The sequence below is a fragment of the Lampetra fluviatilis genome, chromosome 3, assembly GCF_964198595.1.
Source record: "Lampetra fluviatilis chromosome 3, kcLamFluv1.1, whole genome shotgun sequence".
In the NCBI taxonomy this organism is placed as follows: domain Eukaryota; kingdom Metazoa; phylum Chordata; class Hyperoartia; order Petromyzontiformes; family Petromyzontidae; genus Lampetra; species Lampetra fluviatilis.
This window is the reverse complement of record NC_136277.1, coordinates 20,627,671-20,651,845: the sequence shown is the minus strand read 5'-3', so window position 1 is coordinate 20,651,845 and position 24,175 is coordinate 20,627,671. Positions and strand designations below refer to the sequence as shown.

The 24,175-nt window shown below is 40.6% G+C and overlaps 1 protein-coding gene across 3 annotated transcripts in view; it reads right to left on the bottom strand.

The window, feature by feature from the left end:
* The window catches only part of LOC144954224 (C-myc promoter-binding protein-like), a 117,937-nt gene that overhangs the window by 53,356 nt on the left and 40,406 nt on the right, over positions 1 to 24,175 (bottom strand). Inside the window, exons 5-9 of one of the 3 annotated variants that reach the window (XM_078884776.1) lie at positions 21,500 to 21,669; positions 17,670 to 17,911; positions 15,977 to 16,043; positions 15,012 to 15,070; positions 7,551 to 7,695 (exon numbers count right to left, since the gene is read on the bottom strand). In XM_078884776.1, the coding sequence (XP_078740902.1) occupies positions 7,551 to 7,695; positions 15,012 to 15,070; positions 15,977 to 16,043; positions 17,670 to 17,911; positions 21,500 to 21,669 (683 nt within the window). Of the gene's footprint in view, positions 1 to 7,550; positions 7,696 to 15,011; positions 15,071 to 15,976; positions 16,044 to 17,669; positions 17,912 to 20,945; positions 20,967 to 21,499; positions 21,670 to 24,175 lie in introns of those variants that run through there. The other 2 variants (XM_078884783.1, XM_078884778.1) reach the window with 2 other exon arrangements.

The window sequence follows — 24,175 nt, the reverse complement described above, 5'->3', positions numbered from 1 at the left end:
CCAAATATCAATATAATGTTTGTATAACTGGAATTGTTGCATCGGTTATCTGGCAACATTAAGTAGCCTGCTTTCAATCACATGATGATTAAAGCTGATAAGCTAACATATGTACGTTTACATGCACTTTGTATAACCACACACGCAATTTCAGTGTTATCATAGCGAACAAAACACGTGACCGGGTTGTAAAATGCACTCGTGACTTTTTTTAGTTGACTCTGTCATGTAATTAAAATACAGTACCCCTCGTTAGTAGCAAAGCTCGCGATTTTGAAATTTCGCGAATAATGATATTGGCCTAGAGAAACATATATTTTAAATGAATTACCTTAAATAAATACGTAAATAAGTGATTACATACATGAAAATTATCATCTAAACAAAAAGAAAATTACACTATGAGATCTCTTTTACCAGTGGCAAAATATAATGGTAGGTTTTTACCCTTTTAACTGGTACAAAACTGACACCTTTATTCAAGGCATCATGTTTGCAATGACCACAACACAAGTAGTCAATAAAGCAAACAAAAAGAAGCAACTCTGATAAGGATAATAATATGCACTGTCCTTGAAGTTGATTGGCCCACACCCGAGACGGCTTTCTTTAGAGCCTAGTCCCCATTGGTGTAGGGCCAGATGACACCAGAAGGCCTACACCAATGGGGACTAGGCTCTAAAGAAAGCCGTCTCGGGTGTGGGCCAATCAACTTCAAGGACAGTGCATATTATTATCCTTATCAGAGTTGCTTCTTTTTGTTTGCTTTATTGACTACTTGTGTTGTGGTCATTGCAAACATGATGCCTTGAATAAAGGTGTCAGTTTTGTACCAGTTAAAAGGGTAAAAACCTACCATTAAAAAGAAAATTGGTCAATGAAATTAAATATTCAAGTATCCCATCACTTTATCTCATCACTTTCTCGCATCACATTCTCTGTCATCACTTTATCTCATCACTTTCTTTCTCTCTCGATGCAGTCGTGCAGAGTTCCAGATGCGATTCGCAAACAGCCAAAATCGCAGAAAGCAAGTTCGTGAATAACGAGAGAATACTGTATTTATGTTGTCCGAAAACTCATTCCTGAATTTAAATGCACAATACTTCATGCTAAATGGCTTGGAAATTATTATTATTATTTTAAAACATGTTTAATCCACATGCTAAAAAGCAGCAATTTCCCAGGACAGCCAGGCAAGGAATATACAAAGAATATGAATTAGATAGTGTAATTCCCACAGAGCTCATGCCAGAATAAAACTTTAATATCAAACACAAAAGCCACAGCAAGCTAAATTGCCAGTAACAACAAAACAAATCTATTTGATCTAAGTTTGCTTTATTTTATATCGTTAACCCTGTATTTTAGAGCAATTTTGGTTGAGAAATCTGGAGCAATTTAAGGTGACATGGTGGTGGTAGTAGTAACACTTGTGCCCCACAGCAAGAAGGGCCTGGGTTTGATTCCTGACTCGGGTATGTTTCTGACTTTTGACGGTCCCCCCCACCCCCCATTCTACATGGGCTTCCTACAGGTTCTCCAATTTCCTCCCATAGCAAAAAAAAAGATTAAAATGTAACTGGTATTGGCCAAACATCCCAATTATGCAAGATGACGTGCAAATTACCCAATTGGGATGACACCTAGCAACATTGCCCCCTATTGAAATTACTTGGCATAGCCAAAATAAACAGCTAAAATACATATATAAGTAGACGCAAGTATCTTTCGATTTAAAGCTTTCGTGACTGCAGGGATTCATCTTCTTGGTTCTTTCGGTAAAGTCACGTAGAAGGGAAATAATAAACTAATAAAAATAGAACAATAAAATAATTCTCACGACGTTTCGGCCACAACGCAAGCAGCCGTCCTCAGGTGAAGAACAGGTCTGTCGAGAAGAAAGAGTCTTCACCTGAGGACGGCTGCTTGCGTTGTGGCCGAAACGTCGTGAGAATTATTTTATGTTTTATTTTTATTATTTTATTATTTCCATTCTACGTGACTTTACTGAAAGAACCAAGAAGATAGACGCAAGTAGATATAATAATAGGGCTTTTTCCCCTTGTTTCTGGCAACAAAATTGAAACATTTTGCAAGGAATCATGTTTACATTAACCACAATACTTGCAGTCAGAATGCAAACAAAAAAACAACACTATGATAATGTATGCATTGTCCTTGAAACTGATTGGTCCACACCAGAGACAGCTTGTGTTGCAATCGAAACGTTGTGAGAATTTTATTGTTTTATTTTCATTATTTTGTTGTTTCCGTTCTACGTGACTTTACCGAAAGAACCAAGAATATGAATCCCTGCAGTCACGAAAGCTTTAAATTGAAATTTGGCATGCAGCAGTTATACAGAGATAGACCATTGTGGATGGGTTTCATCCTAGGACTCAGTAATTGTAACTAATGTTCACTGCTGCAATGTCTGCCTCTCCAAGCCAAAGATGAAGAGTCTCCACTGCAACACTATGGGGGGCTCATAATTTTGGAAAATGCTAACCATAACCAAAGTTCGATCTTAAATTTGGAGCTTTCGTGACTGCAGGAATTACTCTTTGGTTCTTTCGGTAAAGTCACGTATAAAGATAAAATAATTAATTAAATAATAGCATACGACGTTTCGATTGCAACACAAGCAATCACCATCAGGTATAAATGAAATAGCAACAAAATCTAACCAGAAAACTATAGACAGACATATAAGCAGACAGATATCACCAAGATACATAGAGAGAGTAACACAGACACAGAGAAGGAGATCGTCTCTGTGGCGAGGCCTTAAATAGACAGAGGGGGCGGGGGCGGAGAGAGGGAGGGGTTAGAGAAAAAATTAACATGTCAATGAGTGCGGCGACGCGTGGTCAATTACGCAAGCTTGAACATTAGGGAAGAGGGAGAAAGAACACACTAAATTAAATAACCTAGCAAAATATCGAAATGTTATGTAATACAACACAGAGAGTCGGTCAACACACAATTAACGCATAGCCTGGTTGATTACGTATTTCAAAGATTGCTAAGTTAGAATTTAAGTGTGAAAATTCCAAAGAGAGACAAAACATAAAACAAGAGGAACGGAGACACACAGACAGAGCAGAACATAAGAACGACAAAAAACGAGTGGAGACAGAAAAAATACACTAAATACACAGGCAGAGAAAGAAAACAAAAAACCCAGAGAGAGAGAGAAAAAGATAAACATGAAACTTCCCCGTAGAAGTGGTTCGATCTTAAATTTGGAGCTTTCGTGACTGCAGGAATTACTCTTTGGTTCTTTCGGTAAAGTCCCGTATAAAGATAAAATAATAAAATAAATAATAGCATACGAGCATAACTAAAGTTTCCAACGTTTAGTTTCAACTGTTTACAACAGCTGCGAGTTTGACTACTTAATATAAAATGTACACAGTTTGTTTCAATCGACTCCACCATTGGCCCAAACAGTCCCACTCGTGTGAATATTTTTGTCATATTGGCAGCCATCTTGCACCATTCTGGCTCTATATTTTAAAGAATATTATAATCGGAGTGCGAACCATTCACCCCCCAAAGACCCCGAAAACATTCAATAAAGTTACAACAGTTGGTAAATCGCACAAAATTCAACAAGAGATATGCACCCAAGTATCATCACCACCAGATGAAAGGTTTTTTCACGTTGCCAATGTGCAACAAAACCCAGAATTTGCCCTTGGCAATTCATCTGAATTTGCTTACTGCAAGAACGTGCCATTGTGGTATTAGAAATCAAGTATTAATGTTCTCACAAATGCTACAAACAACAATGCCTTTTCGATTAACATACACAAGATAATTTTTGGACAATGGTCTTTATATGTTTCTTCTTTATCTGCTCTGAGGGCAAGTGTCCAAAATGAAAACAACAGCTGTTCAGATATTTAAGACAGTGTTTGCTTTTTTTAACCATGAAGGAAGTTGTATTTATAGTTTGTATCATCACTAAATATATTTATATTTCAAACACTCTGGCCAATGGTGGTCCAAGAAACATAATTTGGAGTCTAAAATATTTATTTCACGGAGTTTATGTATTACATGCCTTTTGTTTTTCTTGGAAAGCATACTGAATGTTCTGCTTGAATGTCATACCTGCTTAATTAGCATACTTTCAAGGAGTTAATCAGTCATAAACACACGTCAATATCTGTGCTAAAGTAGACATTATAGCCCCTGTGACTACATTTATAGAAACAGGCGATTGCATAACCACGTGTTGATCCCAATTCATAAGCAGTAAAAACACCGGATGAACTCCATACATATCTGGCCAAGTGGTGCTGTGGTGAGATTGCTCAACTCACAGTCGGAAAGTTGTGAGTCCAAATCTTGGACAGGGGGTTGATTAAGCCAATAATCATTATGGGATCGTTAAATTTAGTACCACTTTGTGGAAAATCAACAGTGCTCACCCTATGGAGAGTTTGACCCCCACCATGGGCATGTGGCTTAAGGTGTTGCCCCGATGGAGATTAGAAGAACTCCAATGCTCGTTCGAGCAGAATGACACGTCCACTTTCACTGATATTAACTATGTAAACTCAGGGTTCTATTGAGAATATAAATATCATCGGCTGCTCACCAGAAATACATGGCATAATTAAGGATATACTGCTAATGTAAAACCTGTTTCTCCCACAATTAAAATGCTGTGTTGAATTGGCCTAGCACCTTTTTCCACATCGTAGAACACGGGTCAGCGATAACGACGGCTGGCTCAGGTTTCATTGTGAACTCTGTCATGTCAAAACCTAACCTTTAGTTAACAATCCTAATCACAGCAGCACTGGTTACATTGATTTTGCATGTCAGCTTAACAGCATTAATGGAATCACCACCAAAACTAACGTCAGATGTGCAAACACACATCTGAAGATAAATATTTAAAAACTAAGCCCCCCCTCCCCTTCTCTCCTCTCTCTTTGTTTTTCCCCCTGCCTTCCCTTCCCCTTAAAAAAATCATTGCTCCCGTCCGTAGTGGCGATGTTAGTAGGGTAGCGAGTCCACCTTCTACCCTTTCCCCTGCCCCGTGAGCAACGAGGCCTTGGACTTTCGTCTGCGCAATTTCTATTCCCCATTCCCTTTCCCGTCGCTCGTACTCTCTTGTTAAAATAAATAACATATCAATAAAAATATTTATTGTATTCATTATTTTTCCCAACTATGCCGCTGCTTGCGTACTGCATTTCATTTCGTAATTAAAGTGCGGCTGAGCTCATAATCCGTTCGGCGGGTTGTTCCAGCGTTGACAATGGAAACGAGCGGATGTAAATGGAAAAACGCAGAAACATAAAAAATGACTGGAAACATTGGTGCCGGGCCAGCATATTTAAACCGACTGTCAAGAAACCGTCGATAGGCAAGCTATAGACACACAAGGATATTTTACTTTGGGGTGTATGCTGGATTATTCCATTCAATCATCGAGGTGTTGTGGTAGACATCTGAGAGGTGTCAGTGCATTGGCATGGCGTTTCCTACTTCGTTATGGGAAACTGCATTTGCAAACGTATCAATTATGAATTTTTGTACGTGCAATTTTATTGTCTTGGTGTAGTCTGGGGGACTGTTCATGCTGTTGTTTTGCTGCCTTGCCCAATATTTGAAATTGGTGTAATTATGTAATTTGAACTTACATACTTTATCTATCTTGATTTAAAGTTTTCATGACTGCAGGAATCCATACTCTTTGGTTCTTTCGGTAAAGTCACGTAGGTAGAAAAATAAAATAAAACCTAAAATAATATTATTTAATTTTGTATGAAATAAAATAAAACAAAAAATAATATTATTCACTTTTTCCACCTACGTGACTTTACCGAAAGAACCAAAGAGTATATACTTTATCTATTTTACTTATTCATTTATAGTGATTTTCTTTCCTTGCCTATATATTGCACTCCTATCGTTTTATGTATTGTTGGTTGTTGTAACTTTCTGACCGGCCCTTGCTGGAGTTCTGTGAAAAAGAGATGTATAGTTCAACACTCGTACCTCGGATTAGCACAGTTGGCTATGTACAGTGCAAAAGAAGTTCAACATACATACAGCCGTACCCTTTAACACTTTTAAACGAAGCTCAAAAGCGTTGATGTATGAAGGGGTCGTAATAACTATCACGAAGATGACCAACTATAAAAGGTTTCAGTTTGGTGTTTTAACATCTTAACAGCTGTTTTGTTGCCAGAAAAAAAAAGGGGAAAAACCTATTATCATATTTTGGTACTGGCAAAGGAGGTCCCATGATGTGGATGCTCACCCCGAGCTCTCATTACTCTGATAGTGGCATTGTCTTTGGGCTGTACGCCTTTTGGCGTCCTCTGGTCTAACACCGTTTGAGACGAGGCTCAAAAGAAAGCTGTCTCTGGTGTGGACCAATCAGTTTCAAGGACAATGCATATATTATCAGAGTATGCTTTTTGTTTTCATTCTGACAACAAGCATTGTGGTTAATGCAGACATGATTCCTTGTAAAAGGTTTCAATTTGGTGTTTAAACATCTTAACACCTGTTTTTCCAGAAAAGAATCAAGTTAAATAAAACCATTGATAAAAAAGGGGAAAACCCTATTATTACAAACAACATTTTCGCACAAAAGTTGTGAAGCCATTATTGACGTATTGTTTAGAAAACCAGTGATATTAGCTTTTTAAACAATACGTCAACCAACCTGGACGTTATTAAATTTCGCAGTCAGGGCAATGACGTCACGGTGTGCGGCATGACGAGATGAAGTCACTACATGAGCAGAATGTCACGTCACAACATCACTCACCATGCACCGCGTGTCTTTGTCGCGCGGTTTGGAACGTAATGCTATTACCGTAAAGCAAAAACTTCCGAGGTCAACCGTAAGTTAGAAAGCGTGACAGAATCCGTGCGTGTGCGTGTTTTTTTCTTCCTTTTTTTTTGCAAGGTCAGGACGCTATACTCAGCTTTCCCCTATTTAGATTTCGTGACCAAACAGTATTTTCCTTCTAGATTTACATTTTCAAACTGCTATTGCCAACTAAACGAATTCTACTACAGGAAACGCACAGTAAACCGAGCGAACCCCTGTATCACATGAAGATGAGACACACACCGTGTTCTGAATGCCTCTACAACAAAAGCTGTGATCAGCACTTCACCCTCCAGAATTCTCTATTAACCGGCATCTTGCTGTGCACTTCGGGACGCTGCCGAGTAGACTCGCCCACGGCAGCCTGTACGACGTACACTCCCGTATACTCTAAAAGGCCCCGCTGCTTTTCTACAATCAACTTAGAATGCTCGAAAACTGACCGTTGAGAACCTCTGTAAAATATTCTATTATTTCTAATGTCGTGGTAAAAATTGTAAACTTACGTTTCTTTCTCTAAAAGTTTTACCTACTTGGAAGAATATGGTGAACCAACCACAAGTAGAACTCTCGGATAAGCGGGCACACACTTGATTAACCGTCACCCCCCCCCCCCTCCATTCCACCCAGTGGATGCCGGGTAACCGAGCTCTTGCCGGACACTTAACGCCGGCCTCACCGACACGAGGGCCTCGGCCACGCTGGTCTGGATGGCTGGGCGCAACGAGTGGATGAGGATCTTGTTCTCCATGAGCGCCGCGTGCAGGAGGGCAAGCAGGTGCTCGGGACCCAGGTTCACGAGCAGCATGGAGAAGCTGGCTCCACTGCGGAACAAACGCACGGAGCACGGCGGCGTCAAGCGTTAATTTTTATTTAGAGAGGCATAGCGCGCCGCTGTTTTTATAGACATTGTAATCACCGACCTCTTATAAAATGTCTGGCGGAAGAGTAGGCAGAACACCTTCTGAAGGGGCTCTCTAGAGGTCCCTCCAGAAGAGGCCCTTCAGTTAGCAGTGGTGTGAAAAATGTATTGCAGGGCTGCACCTTTACCTTTAGTTGGTTGCTAGATTTTTCCTTCAACCATAACTTGATTGTTAACATTTATTTTAACTTAATTGTGGAAAATGTTTTCTAACCGATGTCTTGTTCAAAAGTGAAAATTCCACATTACTGTGGCAGGGGAAAGTTTATCCATAAGATAACCACTGTCGACTTCTCCACAAAGCGGTATTCATTTATCAATGCATGCGATGATGGGCTGATTCATCCCCCCATCCAGGACTTGAACTCAAAACTATTGTAAGCCGCTTGGCTCGACCGCTGAGCCACCTGGCCGGATATAGCCTCCCGTTTCATTAAAAAAACCGCTACGTATTTCCATGACGCAAGAGACTTGATGCACTTGCCTAGGGGACTGACTTAGGATATTTCAGAATATAACACAAGTTTCTCTTGTATGTATGTTGAACTTCTTTCGCACCGGATGAAGCCAACCGTGTGGATCGGAGGCACGTGGCAAGGACAGCAAACAACACAAAAAGCAGTTTTAAAGAAATGAGTTTTCAATTCACGTTCAAAAATGGACGAGTAACCTAACGTAAAACACGCAATTTATGTGAATCCAATAGGAGACAACTGTACAAAGATGCACAAACAAAGACAAACATCCCCCGAATAGCCTCAACAGACTGTTGGGGAAGTGCTGTTTGCGAGCACACACATACAAAACACACGTACACAAAGAGTCGGAAAATTACACGTGCCCCCGCTCTGCAGCGAGCGAGTCACCCACCCCTTCCTTCCTCTCCCTTCTCCCCGGCCTTTCCTCACCGCACGGGACTCCCACGCAGGCCTCTCTTCCCCTCCCACCACGCCCCCCCGCAGCGTGTAACCATTCATGTGTTGTTGTGCACGGAATTGGGAAAACTCGCCAGTGCGAGAAAAATCAGAGCAGCCTGTTCTCTCGTAACATTTCATATATCTACGTGTCATTTGATACACATAGTTAGTGAGGACACCTCTAAAAATGAAAAAAAATACGGATATAAATTCTACGTATATAAATTATAAAAAAATATATATAAACCTGTATATTAAATATATAAAATCGCAAATCTGTCTGTCTGTCTGTGTGTCGCCGGACCATACGCAGTTTCATTGGACGACCGGCGCGGACCACGGCGGTTGCTCCTGGCAACGGGTAGCGACGCATTCGCTGCGGGGTGGACGCCATTTTTAATTCCCGTTAAAAATATGCGCACGCATTAACACGCGACTCTGAGGTAAATTCATCAAAGTTTCACGTCCTCTTCACTCCCCCCCCCACCCCAATGTGTGCAATTACTATTATAGGGTCGGTAGATAATAAAATTATTGCGATTAGACAGTATTATTGTAGCGCGGGGGGGGGGGGGTAACGGCCCCAGTACCCAGCCTCAGCCGGGTGGGCAATCTAGGCGAGGCCGGAGGCTCTGCACGGTACTAGGCCTCGACACCCCACCACACTATAGGCCGTACATATTACTGCACAGCGGCCGAGGAGATCGTTGCTGGGGGGGGGGGGGGGGGGGCAGGGGTAGCAGCCCATCTGTGTATATATGTAAGGTTATTAAGAAATATATTTTTCACCCTGGGCAACGCCGGGTACTTCTGCTAGTATTAAATATGAATACAATGTATATGAATAATTTATAATGTATTTATATAATCTTGATTATATAAAAACCGCCGAGCCACAAAAACCAACAATATCATCACTAAATCGACTTCTCTAATCGATCAGACCAAGCAGAGCTCCCTTAAACCTCTGGCTGCTAGACCACCCAGATTTTATGGCCTTCCAATAATCCACAAAGTAGGTATCCCGCTCCGTCCTATCGTCTCCACCATTAACTCACCCACCTACAAACTGGCCCGATTGCTGTCTGAGACCATGCTTCCTTTCACGGGCAAGTCCACCTCAGCTGTACTTAACTCAGCTCACTTGGTTTCTCTAATCAAGGACATCTCACTGTCTCCAGATGCTTTGCTTGTCAGTTTCGATGTAGTCTCTCTGTTCACCAATGCACCTGTACTTGACACCATTGCAATCATTGAAGACTTGGTCCAACAAGGACTGAATCCAGATGTACCAACATTGGTAAGGCACTGTCTTACCAACACATACTTCACCTGGAATGGTACATTCTACAAACAAAATGAGGGTACCCCAATGGGTTCTCCCTTATCGCCAGTGGTAGCGAATGTTTTCATGGAAAAATTTGAGACAGATGCCATCCAGACATCCACCCTACGTCCTTCCTTGTGGAAGAGATACGTAGATGACACGTTTGTCATCTGGCCACATGGCCTGCCAGCACTGAACCAATTTCTCAACCACATCAATTACATACACCCGTCTATCAAATTGACCATGGAAGTGGAAAAGGATGGCAAGCTACCATTCCTGGATGTTTTGATCGAGAAGAGACCTGATGGCTCATTGGGACATTCGGTCTACAGGAAAGCCACTCACACGAATGCCTATCTAAAGCCTGACTCCCACCACCATCCAGCCCAGAAACATTCCCTCATCAAAACACTACACCATAGGGCCCATTGCATCTCCGACCAGCACCACCTAGCTAGTGAGTTGGAGCACGTACACCAAGCCCTCAGGATGAACGGATACTCGGACCGTACAATCCGCAAAGCTGCCTCCCCAGCCATGGGGAGGCAACCTTCTGAGGATCCAACCAAAACCATCACTTTAGCATACATAGCAGAGGTTACCAAAAAGATTTCCAAAATCTTAAACAAACACAAGATCCAGGTTCGTTTCAACACAGTGCACAAAATCCGTTATTTAATCCCATCTGTCAAGGATGCGATTCCTGACATGCAATACCCTGGTGTCTATAAACTGAGTTGTAGTTGTGGCAGCAGTTAGATTGGGGAAACAAAACGACATGTCTCGAACCGCGTTCGTGAACACAAGGCAGATCTGAAACACGGTAGGACCAATACCTCTGCAGTTGCTGATCATTGTTTTAACGCTGTGGGCTCACACAAAATAGATTTTTCCAAGATGGAGGTACTCTGCAAACCAACCGGCTACCTTCAGAGATTTGTTCATGTAGCCATCCAGATATATAAACACAGACACAACTTCAACCGAGAAGATGGGTACAAACTGAGCAATCATTGGAAGGACGTTATTAACCAGATAAAGTCTTACCCTGACTGTGATGTTTCCATCCTACCTGCCTATGTCAGCTGTTATTTCCTACTCTCTGTGTGTCTCTCTCTATGCCTCTCTCTTAGATCTCTCACATGCCCTTTGGATTTCACTCTCAGGCTCACATGCCCTTTGGATTGCACTCTCATGTTCACGTCCTTTGGATTGCACTCTCGTGGTGCTAATCTCTCATTAATACTGCTGTTGTGCGCATATGCGGGCATGATACTCTTATGCGGCGAGGGAAGCTCATTCATGCTAATCTCCCTCCCTAATCCCTCTCTCCCTAATCTCCCCCATTAACTCAACTGACGTGCTTGCGTCCGTGGATGGAATTCCTTTCCAGCTCAGACCCCGCTTGCTTGCCCATCGCCACATATATAACCTCTTGTTGTAACAGCTCTCTCACTGGTTCAGCAGTTCCACTGCTGGATTACATTTTGTCCGCCTGAGGACGACCACTTGTGTTGCGATCAAAACGTGATTTATTTTATTTTATACCTACGTGACTTTACAGAAAGAACCAAAGAGTATTTATATAAACATATACATTTCTTTGTATGAATTGTATACAAATGATATACAATTTTAATATAAATTACATGATATATAAATGTAAGTATATATAATACATTTATATTACATCTCATTATACATAAAATGGATATATAAAATACATATATAATTTATATAAAAGCAGGTGATGTCGTCGGAATCATCAATCATCGTTAGCTGCCCCCAGTTTCCATCAGTAGCACCGTCGTCTTGATAACAACTAAATTAACACATTTTCACATCTTCCCCTCTTCTCGATCTCTTCCCAGGATGTTAAGTCTCTTCTCAGTCCCTTTTCATGGGAGGTGTAACAATGCATCAATTAATTTCGACCCATGAGACTTGCATGTATCAAACAGCGTGCGCAAGAATCGATGTCTTTTAATTTGTAGATATTGCGCATATTTGTGGCTGTTATATTCTACACAAAGTAAAAAAACCTTAATCAATTCTTAAACAGAATTCTAACAGATTCACAACGTTCCATTGAATTGCTCGGTGGAAGGGAAAATTTATATATCCATAGTTTTGAAAATGTATTTCCACAATTCACTTAACTATCCTCTGCATGTCCAATTTAACATTAGTTTTCTTTCCAGCTTCTTAAACGGCCACACAATCGTATATTTACGACTTCAAATGTTTCCCAATTTTTCAACTGCCACCATCTCTCCGATCGCCGGATATTTAGTTCTTTCTCTCCTCGTCTCCTCTACAATACTCCTGCAAATTCCATTTACTTTTTCATCCTTACTTAGTCACTGTTCTTGATTCTAAGCGTATGGAAAAAGTATGAAGAAGTACCAAATACAAAGCAAAAAGTGCATCTCTATGTAAAAAAAAATGCCAATTATTTTGGTTTACAAGGCCTGATCCACTCCCCAGATCAATGTTTTTCCAGCAAGTTTAAGGAGGTAAATACGAGATTCGTTTTTCACTTGAATCCCCATCAAAAGAGTCATATCTGTTAACAAGTGCTGCCAAGTTTCCAGATGTTACAGATTTCCACCATCACAATGGGTCCATTCAGCACAAAGGACATTTTGTAACGAATTGGCTTGCGACTCCTTGCAATCGGTTTCCCAGGCCATTTCCGAATTACTTGAAAATCCGTATTTTTTGGTGTTCGACTGGTAATTTTTATTTTATAGTCCTCCATTTTCACTTCTTAAACATTGCACATCATTAAAAAGCAAATATCTTATGACCTTTACTATTTTAATGCAAAAGTTAAAATGTACCCTTTGGAGCTTCGAACGTCATTCCAAATGCCTCAGGATTTTCTTTCCATATATCCACCTGCTTCTTATATCATTACCTTCCCCAGCTACAACGTCTACATTATCTGTAAATGGCCAAGCTTGCCGTACTTAAGGATGTTATTTCACTCAGTTCTTATAACTCTGCGATACTTTGTCCACAGCAGTGGTGACCGCCAATGTTTTTTTTGCCTTAGCCCTCATATAATATGGGACGTACGAATAGGCGAAGGATATGCAAACATACCTTTAACGTGTGACACACGTTCCCAGACTATCCTGAAAGTCTAAAAGACTCAATAACACTTTCCGAGGTAAACATTGTGAATTAATATTATGAAAAAAAAAATTCTACCATAAGTGTCCACTGTCATGCGAGTCATTATCATGATGTTACCTTTGACCTTGTTACCCACAGCAAACCATCCTTTCCATTCATTATATACATTTGTACAAATAAATGCACCCTCAAATTAGCATGTGTTTTTATGCCCTGTAACGTATTCCCCACTTAACACGTTTTCACCTAACGTGGCACTTTTCAGGAACGCATCTACCGGGTTAAACGAGGAATTGCTGTACAACAATATATGCATACCAGTACATCTTTTTTTCTTGGAATCAAAGCTGTGTTTCTGTTCTGAAATATTTCCACGAATTCTCACTCTGCTCTTCCTTGTTCTGTTCTTCCTTGCATGTCCCCCCCCCTCTTATTCTTACACCCACCGGCTTGCCAGTATTTTTCCTCGACCACTTCTGCTTTTGCGCCTCCTCTGTCGCAGCAACTGAGTGATGTTTAAACACCGTCGGTTTTCAAACTTTGTTTACCCCTCCCCCCCCGCGATTTCCCCCCAGACCTCTCAATCAAAGCGTGATTATACTTTTTTGCACGCTGCTATCTGCAGATCGCTGAAGATGGGAAGACTCGTTTATCGGTTTACTCCACAGATTATAGGATCCATCTATATAGCAGGATATTAGATTAGAGTAGTTCACAAAGATGTGTTCGCACAATACCTATGAGTTAAGCTCATCTATGAATAGTAGCTATATTTGTGTTCAGAGTATTCTACGCATGCATTATCTGTGTATATTTTTTTGTTAGAGAAATGAACAAAGTATACTTTTACAAAAATTACCACCAACATCCTCATACTGTTGCATTACATAAGTGTATGTGACTTACATGTTCAATAGTTTTTTGTGTTTAATTTGTCCATTCCCCACAACTCCGATTAGCATGGTTGACTACGTACATTGCGAAAAATGTTCAACATACAAACATCCTTCAAAATAGAAAATTCTGCTAAAATGTTTAGTTTGCTTATTATTTTTGGAGCAATGTACTCATTGGCAGAAATGAAGTTGTGCACGGCCTGCACATTATATTGTAGGGTCTGCTACTGTCAATACACAGCTGAGTTATATAAAACAAAACAATAATAATGCCAATAATAATACTTAACAGCCTTGTGTGAATATAATGCTGGATGAAGACTTGACAGTGAAACACGCTTTGGTATTTCCCTACACAAATGTCTAACAATAATATGGCCCATGCATATAAAAGCACACGATACATTGCCAGTGATACAGTACGCCAACATCTGTTTTGTTGGTCAAATTGTGAACTGAAAAATGCCGACTATTGTGGTCAGGTTTCACACGCTGCTTGCATTACTAAACATTCCAGATTTTTTTGGTTTTATAAAATGGTCAAGAAGTGCAGGAACCGCAGAATGTGAGGATTTCCGAAATGCCCACTAAGGGTGTGAAGAATTCATGGAGAACATTCAACTGCTGCTCTGTAATCTCTGAATCATTTCAATAAGCTGAAGCGGCTGTTGATAAATTAAGCAAGACACCAACACAGCAAAGATTAAGATGAATATACAGCGGAAACCTCACTAAAGTAAACAAAGATTATTATATGGAATGGCTACGAGAAATTAATTATCCCCAGAATGAGCAGACTATTGTTTTGTATGAAATGCAGTGATAAAGAAACAATTGTGAAAATCAGGATCATGAACATACATCTCAATCGTAAACATAAAGATACATTTTACATTTCAGTCAGACGATTAAATTAACCGTAACTTTTTATTACCTGAGAGGCAGAGGAGAGGATGCAGGCTGAGAGAGCGTGAGAGAATCGTGTGGAGAGAGCTGAAAGCAAAAACACCACAATGCATCATTAATCACAGCAAATGACCCATGGACTTGGACACTCGGAGTGTTATAAAACGATCATAAAACGATCGCAGTGTTCGTCATATGAGAATGCCGGTCTATTATAAAGCCGACTGTATCATGGACCCTCCCTTGCCGGTATCAAAATATAAGAATAGGTTTTACCCTTTCTGGCAATAAAACAGTTGTGTTAAGATGTTAAAACAGCAAACAGAAACCTTTTTGCAAGGAATTATGTCTGCATTAACCACATATACTTGTGGTGAACATGCTACAAAACATGCTCTGTTTTGTGTTTGCATGTTCACCAGAAAGGGTAAAACCTATTCTTATAAGCTGACTGGAATTACAAAAGGAAAGAAAAAAATTCTAAAATTGTTGTCATCAATACGCTTAAGTATATAAAAGTTATTAGCAAAGTACATATATGCATTACTGTATTCTTACATCTCCATTCAATTCGTTAAAATGTGTAATGCAGACATGACAGTTCCAAAAATATATATTGGGCAAGGGCAGAACATAAAAACACAATGACATCTGGAAAGATAATCTGTTCACTTGCAAAAAAGTTTCCAAGGTGGATGATAATGTGTGCCAATGCTTATAGGATGCTGCCATGGGGTAATGATTAGCACAAGAGCAGTTGAAACACATGGCCCTGCCTCTGTCCACCCAGCAATATAAATAGGTACAACACCGTTCGTCAATCGGAAGGCCGTGTGTCGTGGGGTAAAGTGTGGGTACTTCCACTTTTTTCCACGATATTTGGTCAATTGCACGCCTAGTAAAAAAATACGCATTTTATCTTAAGGGTTACATTATAATTGCGGTTCTGAATATGCTTTTAGATTTTCTAGGAGCTAATGATGCTGCTCTCACCTGCACTAAGATGCGAGGTCTCTGGGGCGACGGAAACGGCGTGTTGTGCATGAAGTGGGAAATGTGTCTGAAAGAGACAACAAGCCACAACGCACGGTTCATTCTGCAGCAAAACATCAAGTTACCGCACTGAAAGCGGTTATCAAGAATGAGAAATAAACAAACAACTAAATACAAATAAACACTTCTCATAGACACCGCCCGAACAGTAACTGTGGGGCTGGCCGGCCTGGTCACAGCTTACTACGCTCGATCGAGATGGATCATTTGGGAAGGAGGGCAATTGGACCCTTTGCCGGTCGAGCACAATAGTAGCAGCAATTTCAAGAGCTAGACGTCACCGTGGCCAAAGGCGCTGAATGCCACCACAGCTCGCTTCCAACACTTTCTATCCCCTGCTAGATCTGCCAGCTGCTGCCGCCGCTGCTGCACAGTAAACACGTGACCTACGAGAGGCGCCCAAACAGTATCCCTCCCCCCACCATGTGGTCCTATGTCTACCCCTTGTTCGCCAGATTCATATACAGTGGTACCCCGGAGATCGAACTTAATTCGTTCCAGAAGGCCATTCGAACACCGATTTGTTCGAGTTCTGGTGTGTTCGATCTCCGAGGTTCTACTGTACACCACTCCAACGCATGTGGTAGCAACTCTCCCAATGCATTGGAGTAAACAGTACACACTAGAAAAATATGACACAGTAAGCTGACATTTCTGCTAATGGTCCTTCCTTTATTATCATCACGATCCATGGGCAGATAGCTCGTAAGTGTCCACTGCACATGTCGTCATTTGTTTCCACTTCCGTCTATCTTGTGCTAAGATGTAGTGCACATCTTTCCGGCACCCATCTCTTACGTCCTTCCTTAGGGCATTATTTTTATCAACACTAGTTACTTTTACTTTGAATCATTTTTTGTACCCGTGATTTGACTTTCTCAGGGTTTGTTTGACGCTCAGGGTTTGCGAATAGAGAGCTGATCATTGTTTACATTTATCTGGGGGAAATCTCCTGCAATAAAGTCAGTAACACTGCTCTGCCATCTCAATGCTATGTAGGAGGGTCAAAAACTAACATTACAGTCTAATGCATATTTTCTAAGGCAGTGTTGTTTTTTTTCTTTCATTTTATGATGGAAATATATATATTAAGCAGTCAACAAGAAACCTGCATATACTCAATTACACCTTTATATGTTAAACATAACAGGAAGCACATTTTTATTTTCCACTGTGGCATTAAATGATGTGGAAATATGAGAATAATATTAATGCTAGTTAATAAATAAGGCAATGATTCACAAATTTGTAATCAAAATACAGTAAACGGGAATCATTCAACTAACAGCACATGCAAGGTCCAATTCTGAGTACACTTCTTACCAACAGCGCATTTACTATGTTTGTTTAAAAAAGCATGCAACACTTCACGCCTCAAACTGCTTTCCATCACGGTTCAAAACCTCTCTGCTCAAGCGATTATTCTGCAAGAAAGCATGTGTCCATTCGCGTCGTGCAATTAAACTAGCCGAGAATTTGCAGTTCATGTCAATCGAACCGATAAGCTTGCACATTATACGACACGCATATGAAAGCTCAACATCTCATTACACAACTACAAACGATATGCTCTTCTTCTGGCTGTAAACACGAGGCCTGAGCAAAAACAAAACTCGTCGCTGGGCGGCCTCACTTCTCGATGGGGATGAGGTTGGGTCCAGACACGGAGAGGCGATACAGGAAGAGCAGGAACTTGTGAAACGCTTCAAAGAAGGGCCAGTGCGACAGCAGGCAGATGCTCTTGCTGGCGTGTGCCACCTTGCCAGCAATGGGCTTGTGGTCCACGGCGCTCAGCATCCCCAGCTGCGTTTTCTGGCGATCTGTCAGGCGCTCGCCCGGGTACGCTTCGAAGAACTGGATGGCGGCACCGTAGACCTGTCAAGTGAACCAAGTGGAGAGGACACGTGTGTGTGTGTGTGAGCATTCAGGGAACACGTGCGCTATTCACAAACACTAGGGCCTCATTTTACAGCTGCCTCCTCTCTTGTGATTACAATTCAGACTGGGTGCCAAAATAAGGCCACGTGGCAGCATGGAGTCCCAAGAAAATTTCCACGGCGAACTTCAGGTTATTCGAGTCCAATTTAGACATTTTAAAAAATTGCAAAAAACGTAATCTCCATGCGATGTGCATTTTCCTATTTTCTCAGAATATCTCGCGGTTTACAGTTGTGACTGTCATTTTGCACACTTGTATCTGCAAACCACTTGGGCTTTCTTCACAGTAGGTGCAGCATTAACTGAAAGTGCGCAAAGCACATAGCCATGGAAAGTAATGCATGACTTGTGAGGCGATGAGAGAACATTCGTAACCTTTCATGCTTGAATAAAGAGGAAACCAAAGTGCAGTCACGATTAAATGTTGATGCTAATGCTCTCTAAAGAATCAGACTCTTTATTTATACTGGAGGAATCCAATAAGCTATAACTCTCTTTTTCAGAGATGTCAAGTTAGGTCAGAAAGTTACAACAACAAACAATATGAAAACACAATAGGAGTGAAAAATATAGGAAAGGTAAGCAACTCTCTAAAAATATACATCTATATATAGCTGTGCTTATATTACCAGGTAAACCAGACTGAGCTATTAGCTTATTTTTCAAAAGTGACCTGGCCAAGAACGGTAGCTCACCAAAGTGGCATATCATGTCGAAATGTATAGCAGCTAAATAATCGAATCATCTCAATGCATGCTTACAAATGTGGAGGGAAAACCAGAGAACCCAAAAACAAATATCTTTGCTCATGATTATGGTCAGAGAAAGCATAAATGCCCCCCAAAATTTCACAGCCTTAAATAAACAAATAAATAAAATATGTATGGAAGAAAAGGCTTTATATCAAAATTTAAAACACTCGTTTCTAGGTATAATTCGTTTGGATATAAAATAATACCGTGTGTATTGCACTGCAATTACTATTTTAAAAAATATCCTCTCCTCTCCTATTCACTACAAATATAAGTAATTACATTTCAAGATTCAGGTAAACACCGTCACAAAAAACCTTTACATGCACCTGCAAAGAGTATTTATTTTTAATGGCGCAAAGCCAACACTGTCAAAAATGAAAAACACTGTAAAAACTAAGATATTAATACTCTTTCAGAAACATTTCTACTCTTTGCCGAGTTTGTTAAATGTTGGAATATAATTTTTTTAAAGATGTGGGGAGGATAGTGACACAATGGAATGAACCCAAGCTTTGGCTAACAGATGTAACAGGCTGCGCACAAGTGCATTCTTGTGAGTCTAATGACCCAGTGGAAGAGACTGCAGCCAAGAAAATCAAACTCAATTCCCATAATGGAAATAATTATCCGACCAAAGAACAATGGGCAAGACAGGACAGTGTAAAAATGTACAATAAACAACAATGTTTAAAGATTACTAAAGATGTATTAATTCAATGTAACATTTCAACTGTACGGTAACCGAGGTATTGTTTTTATTCGGGGGTTTTAGAAGATTCACATGAATAAACACCCAAAAATATGTCGTTCTTGGTGTACATATGCATCGGGACACCCATGAAATAGAATCTAACAGCTCATTGGAGTCTTTCCGCTGAAATTAACTCAAATCTACAATCCGTAATATAGGTTTTTTGTGTTAGATCGCGTAAATACATAAATGTGTCGTTAAACCCGCCACCACCTGACACAGCCAACTAGTAAGATTTGTGACGTAAACAGAACATGCCAATTCGTTACTAGTACAGCACACAAATGTGTTGGAGAGTAAAGAGACAACATTTACAATCTCCAACACACCGGTGCACTGTACTAGTAACGAATTGGCATGTTCCGCTTACATGACAAACCTTACTAGTTGGCTGTGTCGGGTGGTGACGGGTTTAACGACACATGTATACATTTACGTGATCTAACCCATTCCTAAAGTACTAGGCAGTGATGCCAAACTCTCTGGTCGCTGGGAGAAGAAGACTTACCTTTTTTATATTCACATTGGAAAAATTGTTCTTCAATTAACGATAACTCTCACAATTTTCTGTAAAAATACAATTCGCCTGAACTTACTGGCTCGCAACGTGGAAAAAACAAAAATTAATTCAAGAAGTGGCCAATTGGCTCAGAGGCCAAATACCACATCAGTGTACTCAGCCAGCACCACTCTGAGATCCGGGGTTCACGTCTGGGAAACCACCCATGATTAAAGCAAAATATGTGGCGATAGAGTGCGTTGGCAGTTGAGCACAAGCGCAAATAACACAAAAACTCAACACATGAATCCATAACACTGCCTTTCAAATATTAATATAAGAGGTTACATTTTGAGCAATAGCCCTGTCTTAACAGCACATTGAGAGGCCAGAGGGGGGTAAAGCAGGCTCTCAGGGGCGGTGAGTTGATAAACTAAAACAATTTTGTATTTTACCAGGAGAGGCTCACTGAGTTATAAAGCTCTTTTTCAGTAGCGACCTGGCCACAAATGATATCTCAACGAAGTGGCTTATCACGTGGAAATGTATAGCAGCCAAATACTCTAAACACATGTATCTAAATGTGGAGGGTAAAAAAAAAACAGAGGACCTGGAAAAAAAAATCCAAGCAACAACGGGGAGGGAGAACATGCAAACTCCAAATATACAGGTGTCAGGGTCGGGATCGAACCCCTGACCTCCTGCACAGCAGGCATTGGCCTCAGCCTACTCATCGATGACTGCTCAAAACTCCCATTGTATTAAATTAGATTTTTCACATAATTTGCCTTGTACAGCTGTGAGGATGAAACAGATATTTGGGCCAACTGAAATGCAAAGAAGACTATTTCAACTCTAATAATAATACAATAATACAAATTGCGTGTTCCTGCTGTGGCTGAAGAGATCTAATAAAGAAACATGACTGAAGGAACGTGACATCATCGTCTGGGTCATTCCACTTACACAGGGTAGTGCACAGTTAGCGAGGAGAGGTTCAACAAGAAAGCTTGTTGTTGAATGAATGTTGAACTTCTTTCACACCGTATGTAGCCAACAGTACTAACTGGAGGTGAGGGGATGGCATTACAGTACTCCAGAAACCGTTGGAAGACCATGTTGAGCAGGGTGCGGTCCGTGGCCTGTTAGGAACCGGGCCACACAGCAGCAGGAGGTGAGAGCGGTGGGTCCGCGCGTGGAACCCGCCCGTTATTTTATTATTTACCACTTCCATCCGCGCCTCTTTCCCGCACTGCGCACTTGTCTCAGTCACGGTGTTGGTAAGCCCACAAAAGCTCTAACCCCTAGTAGCCACAATGAGTTAAAAAAACAAACGTCGCTGGAGAGCTTCTTTGAAAAGGGGGAAAGAGGGAAAGACCCAATAATGAACCCCCCCCCCCCACCCCCCGGTCCGTGAAAAAATTGTCTTCAACGAAACCGATCCCTGGTGCCAAAAAGGTTGTGGACCGCTGATGTAGAGGACAAAAGAGAAGAATTGCGATTCCACACACGATGCTCACCTTCTCAGCAGAGGAGCCAGTGAGCACAAACGTGGAGAAGATGGGCATGGGGTACTTGGTGTTGGCCTGCCAGCATTCAATGGTGGCACCCAGGGGGAGGCAGAAGAGCGGAACCAACTCTGGCAGCTGGAACGACTCGTAGTCTCCGACGGGGTACCTGCTGATGAGCCCTGGAACAAAAAAACCAAGTGAGGAATCAATATGTCCATGCTGTCGGGGTTTTCGTCGCCACACTGCACAACCTGAAGTTGGTACATTTTCATACAACGCGTGTTTTCATGACGCGAATTGGATATAACGCAGTTAATGTATTAGGGAACGCATTTTATAACGCGGATGCGAACTGGATATAATGTGATTGTGTGAACAGAACTACTTTGCGCGAGTAGGAACAAGCAGTTGTACGGCTGCCTCAGCGTAACATCACAGAAGCGGGCTGGATGCTGCTGGATGCTTCTAGATGCTACCCACGCGCCTCAGTTTTTGTCCACTCTGCATACGCATCTCGTGTGTTATCGCAGACTATGCGTTACCCAATATTATTTACTATAACGCGATTTTCCCATAACGCAGTCTTCTTCAGGAACGCAACGACCACGTTATAGGACGGACTGTATATGAATGATATTAAGGTGCTGACTGAGTGATATGGAAAACCAGTCGGGCAGGACAATCCAAGACCTGGCCAGAACCACCACTAAACTCAATCTAATGTGGATACTGAGCATTTATAATGTTTGCATGATGAAATTTAATAGACAACTACAAACGAGGCAGTAAAGGAGTAAGTAATAAAATGTTCTTTAATAATGTATGCGTTCATATTATTATTTCGCATGATAATTTCACACCACAAAATTTGAAAGGCATTAATTTATAACTCAAATAACAGTTAAAAAGGCATTGGTATGAATGCCTGGATGCCATAGGCATCCATCAGCTTCAACTTGTCTTGCAACTATGTTTATAATAACGTTTATAATAATTGGCCATCAAGGTTGGATTAATCTATACTTTGTTTAAACCCAAGTCACCCTGAATGTGCCTCATCTCATTAGACCTCCGCAGCTGAGCAGGTAACTTTTGCAGTCAACCAGATGGCACGTCTTGACTTTACACAAGATGGATTTCTGGGAAGTCCTGCTGCAAACTGCACTGGCCTTGTTTGAAAGTAATTTAAATACACCCATCTCGACAACACACGTGACGCCATACCGGCCTCATACATCTTCATACTATATTTTCCTCATTTAGATAGTTTCCTTTCATTTCTCGTTAAAATCCACTGGAAATGGAAACGAGCTATCATTTGCGGGGCGTGGGCACTTCTGAAAAAGAAGCTCATATCTCAGTGGGCTTTGCCTGGTAAGATAAAAAAAAAAGTTTATTTTTATTTGTATTTTTTTTTCAGAGATTTGCTTACCTTTCCTATACTTTGCACTCCTATTGTGTTTTTCTATTGTTTGTTTGTTTAAATTTCTGACCTGCCCTATTGGACATCAATATAAATAAATATTCTAATATAATAAGTAATGGTGTTTAAATTAGTCAAAATAAAATAACATGAAACAATATAAGTACAATTTCGATTTAAAGCTTTCGTGACTGCAGAGATTCATCTTCTTGGTTCTTTCGGTAAAGTGACGTAGAAGGGAAGTAATAAAATAATAAAAATAAAACATAAAACTTCCCTTCTACGTGACTTTACCGAAAGAACCAAGAAGATATAAGTACAGTACTGTTGCGTTTCAAGGACAATGCATATATCATCAGAGTATGTTTTTTGTTTGCATTCTGACCACAAGTATTGTGGTTAATGCAGACATGATTCCTCGTAAAAAGGCTTCAGTTTAGTTGCCAGAAAAAGGGGAAAAACCTATTCTTAAATTTGATGATGAAATAAGCCTGTGTCACCGCCGCCTTACAAATTGCACACGAATGGATGCAATGAATATGACGTCGCGGTCTGCTTTTCGCTTAAATGTTTCAGATTTACTGCAATACACCCATCCTTGGACGGGCTATAGGCGAGTTATAAATAGTCATATGTCACCACAATATTAAAACGTCGTAAATGTTTGATGTTTACGAAAAGGTACGCCGGTATATATAACAAAAAACAGTAGACCCAAAGAATGAGAAGCTGTATACATCGAAATATCCATGGAAAATCACTTGTGCAATTCAATATCCTTGACTTAACAGGCCAAAGTCTAAACACTGGAGTGATAAGGTGCCCACTTTCAATATACTTTTTTCAAGAGCCTATGAGTAATCAGTCATATTAAGACACCAAAAATGTGTGTTCAAAGTAGCTGGTAGTAAAAAATAATCCAATTTAGTTTGGGGCATGGTAAATAATATCTTGCTATCAAAGATGAGATTGCAAAGGTCTCGAACAACCACTTTAAAAGGATCAGTCATATTAAGACACCAAAAATGTGTGTTCAAATAGCTGGTAGTAAAAAAATCCTATTTAGTTTGGGGCATGGTAAATAATATCTTACCATCAAAGATGAGATTACAAAGGTCTCGAACAACCACATAAAAGGATATGATGCACTTGTTATTTTCGCAAATAAATGTTCTGGTTTGTAGCAGCAATGAAACTGCTGACACGTTCAAACTGGGTCAGTGGTAAACAAGAAAACAACTGTGCTCAAAATTGTCACCAAA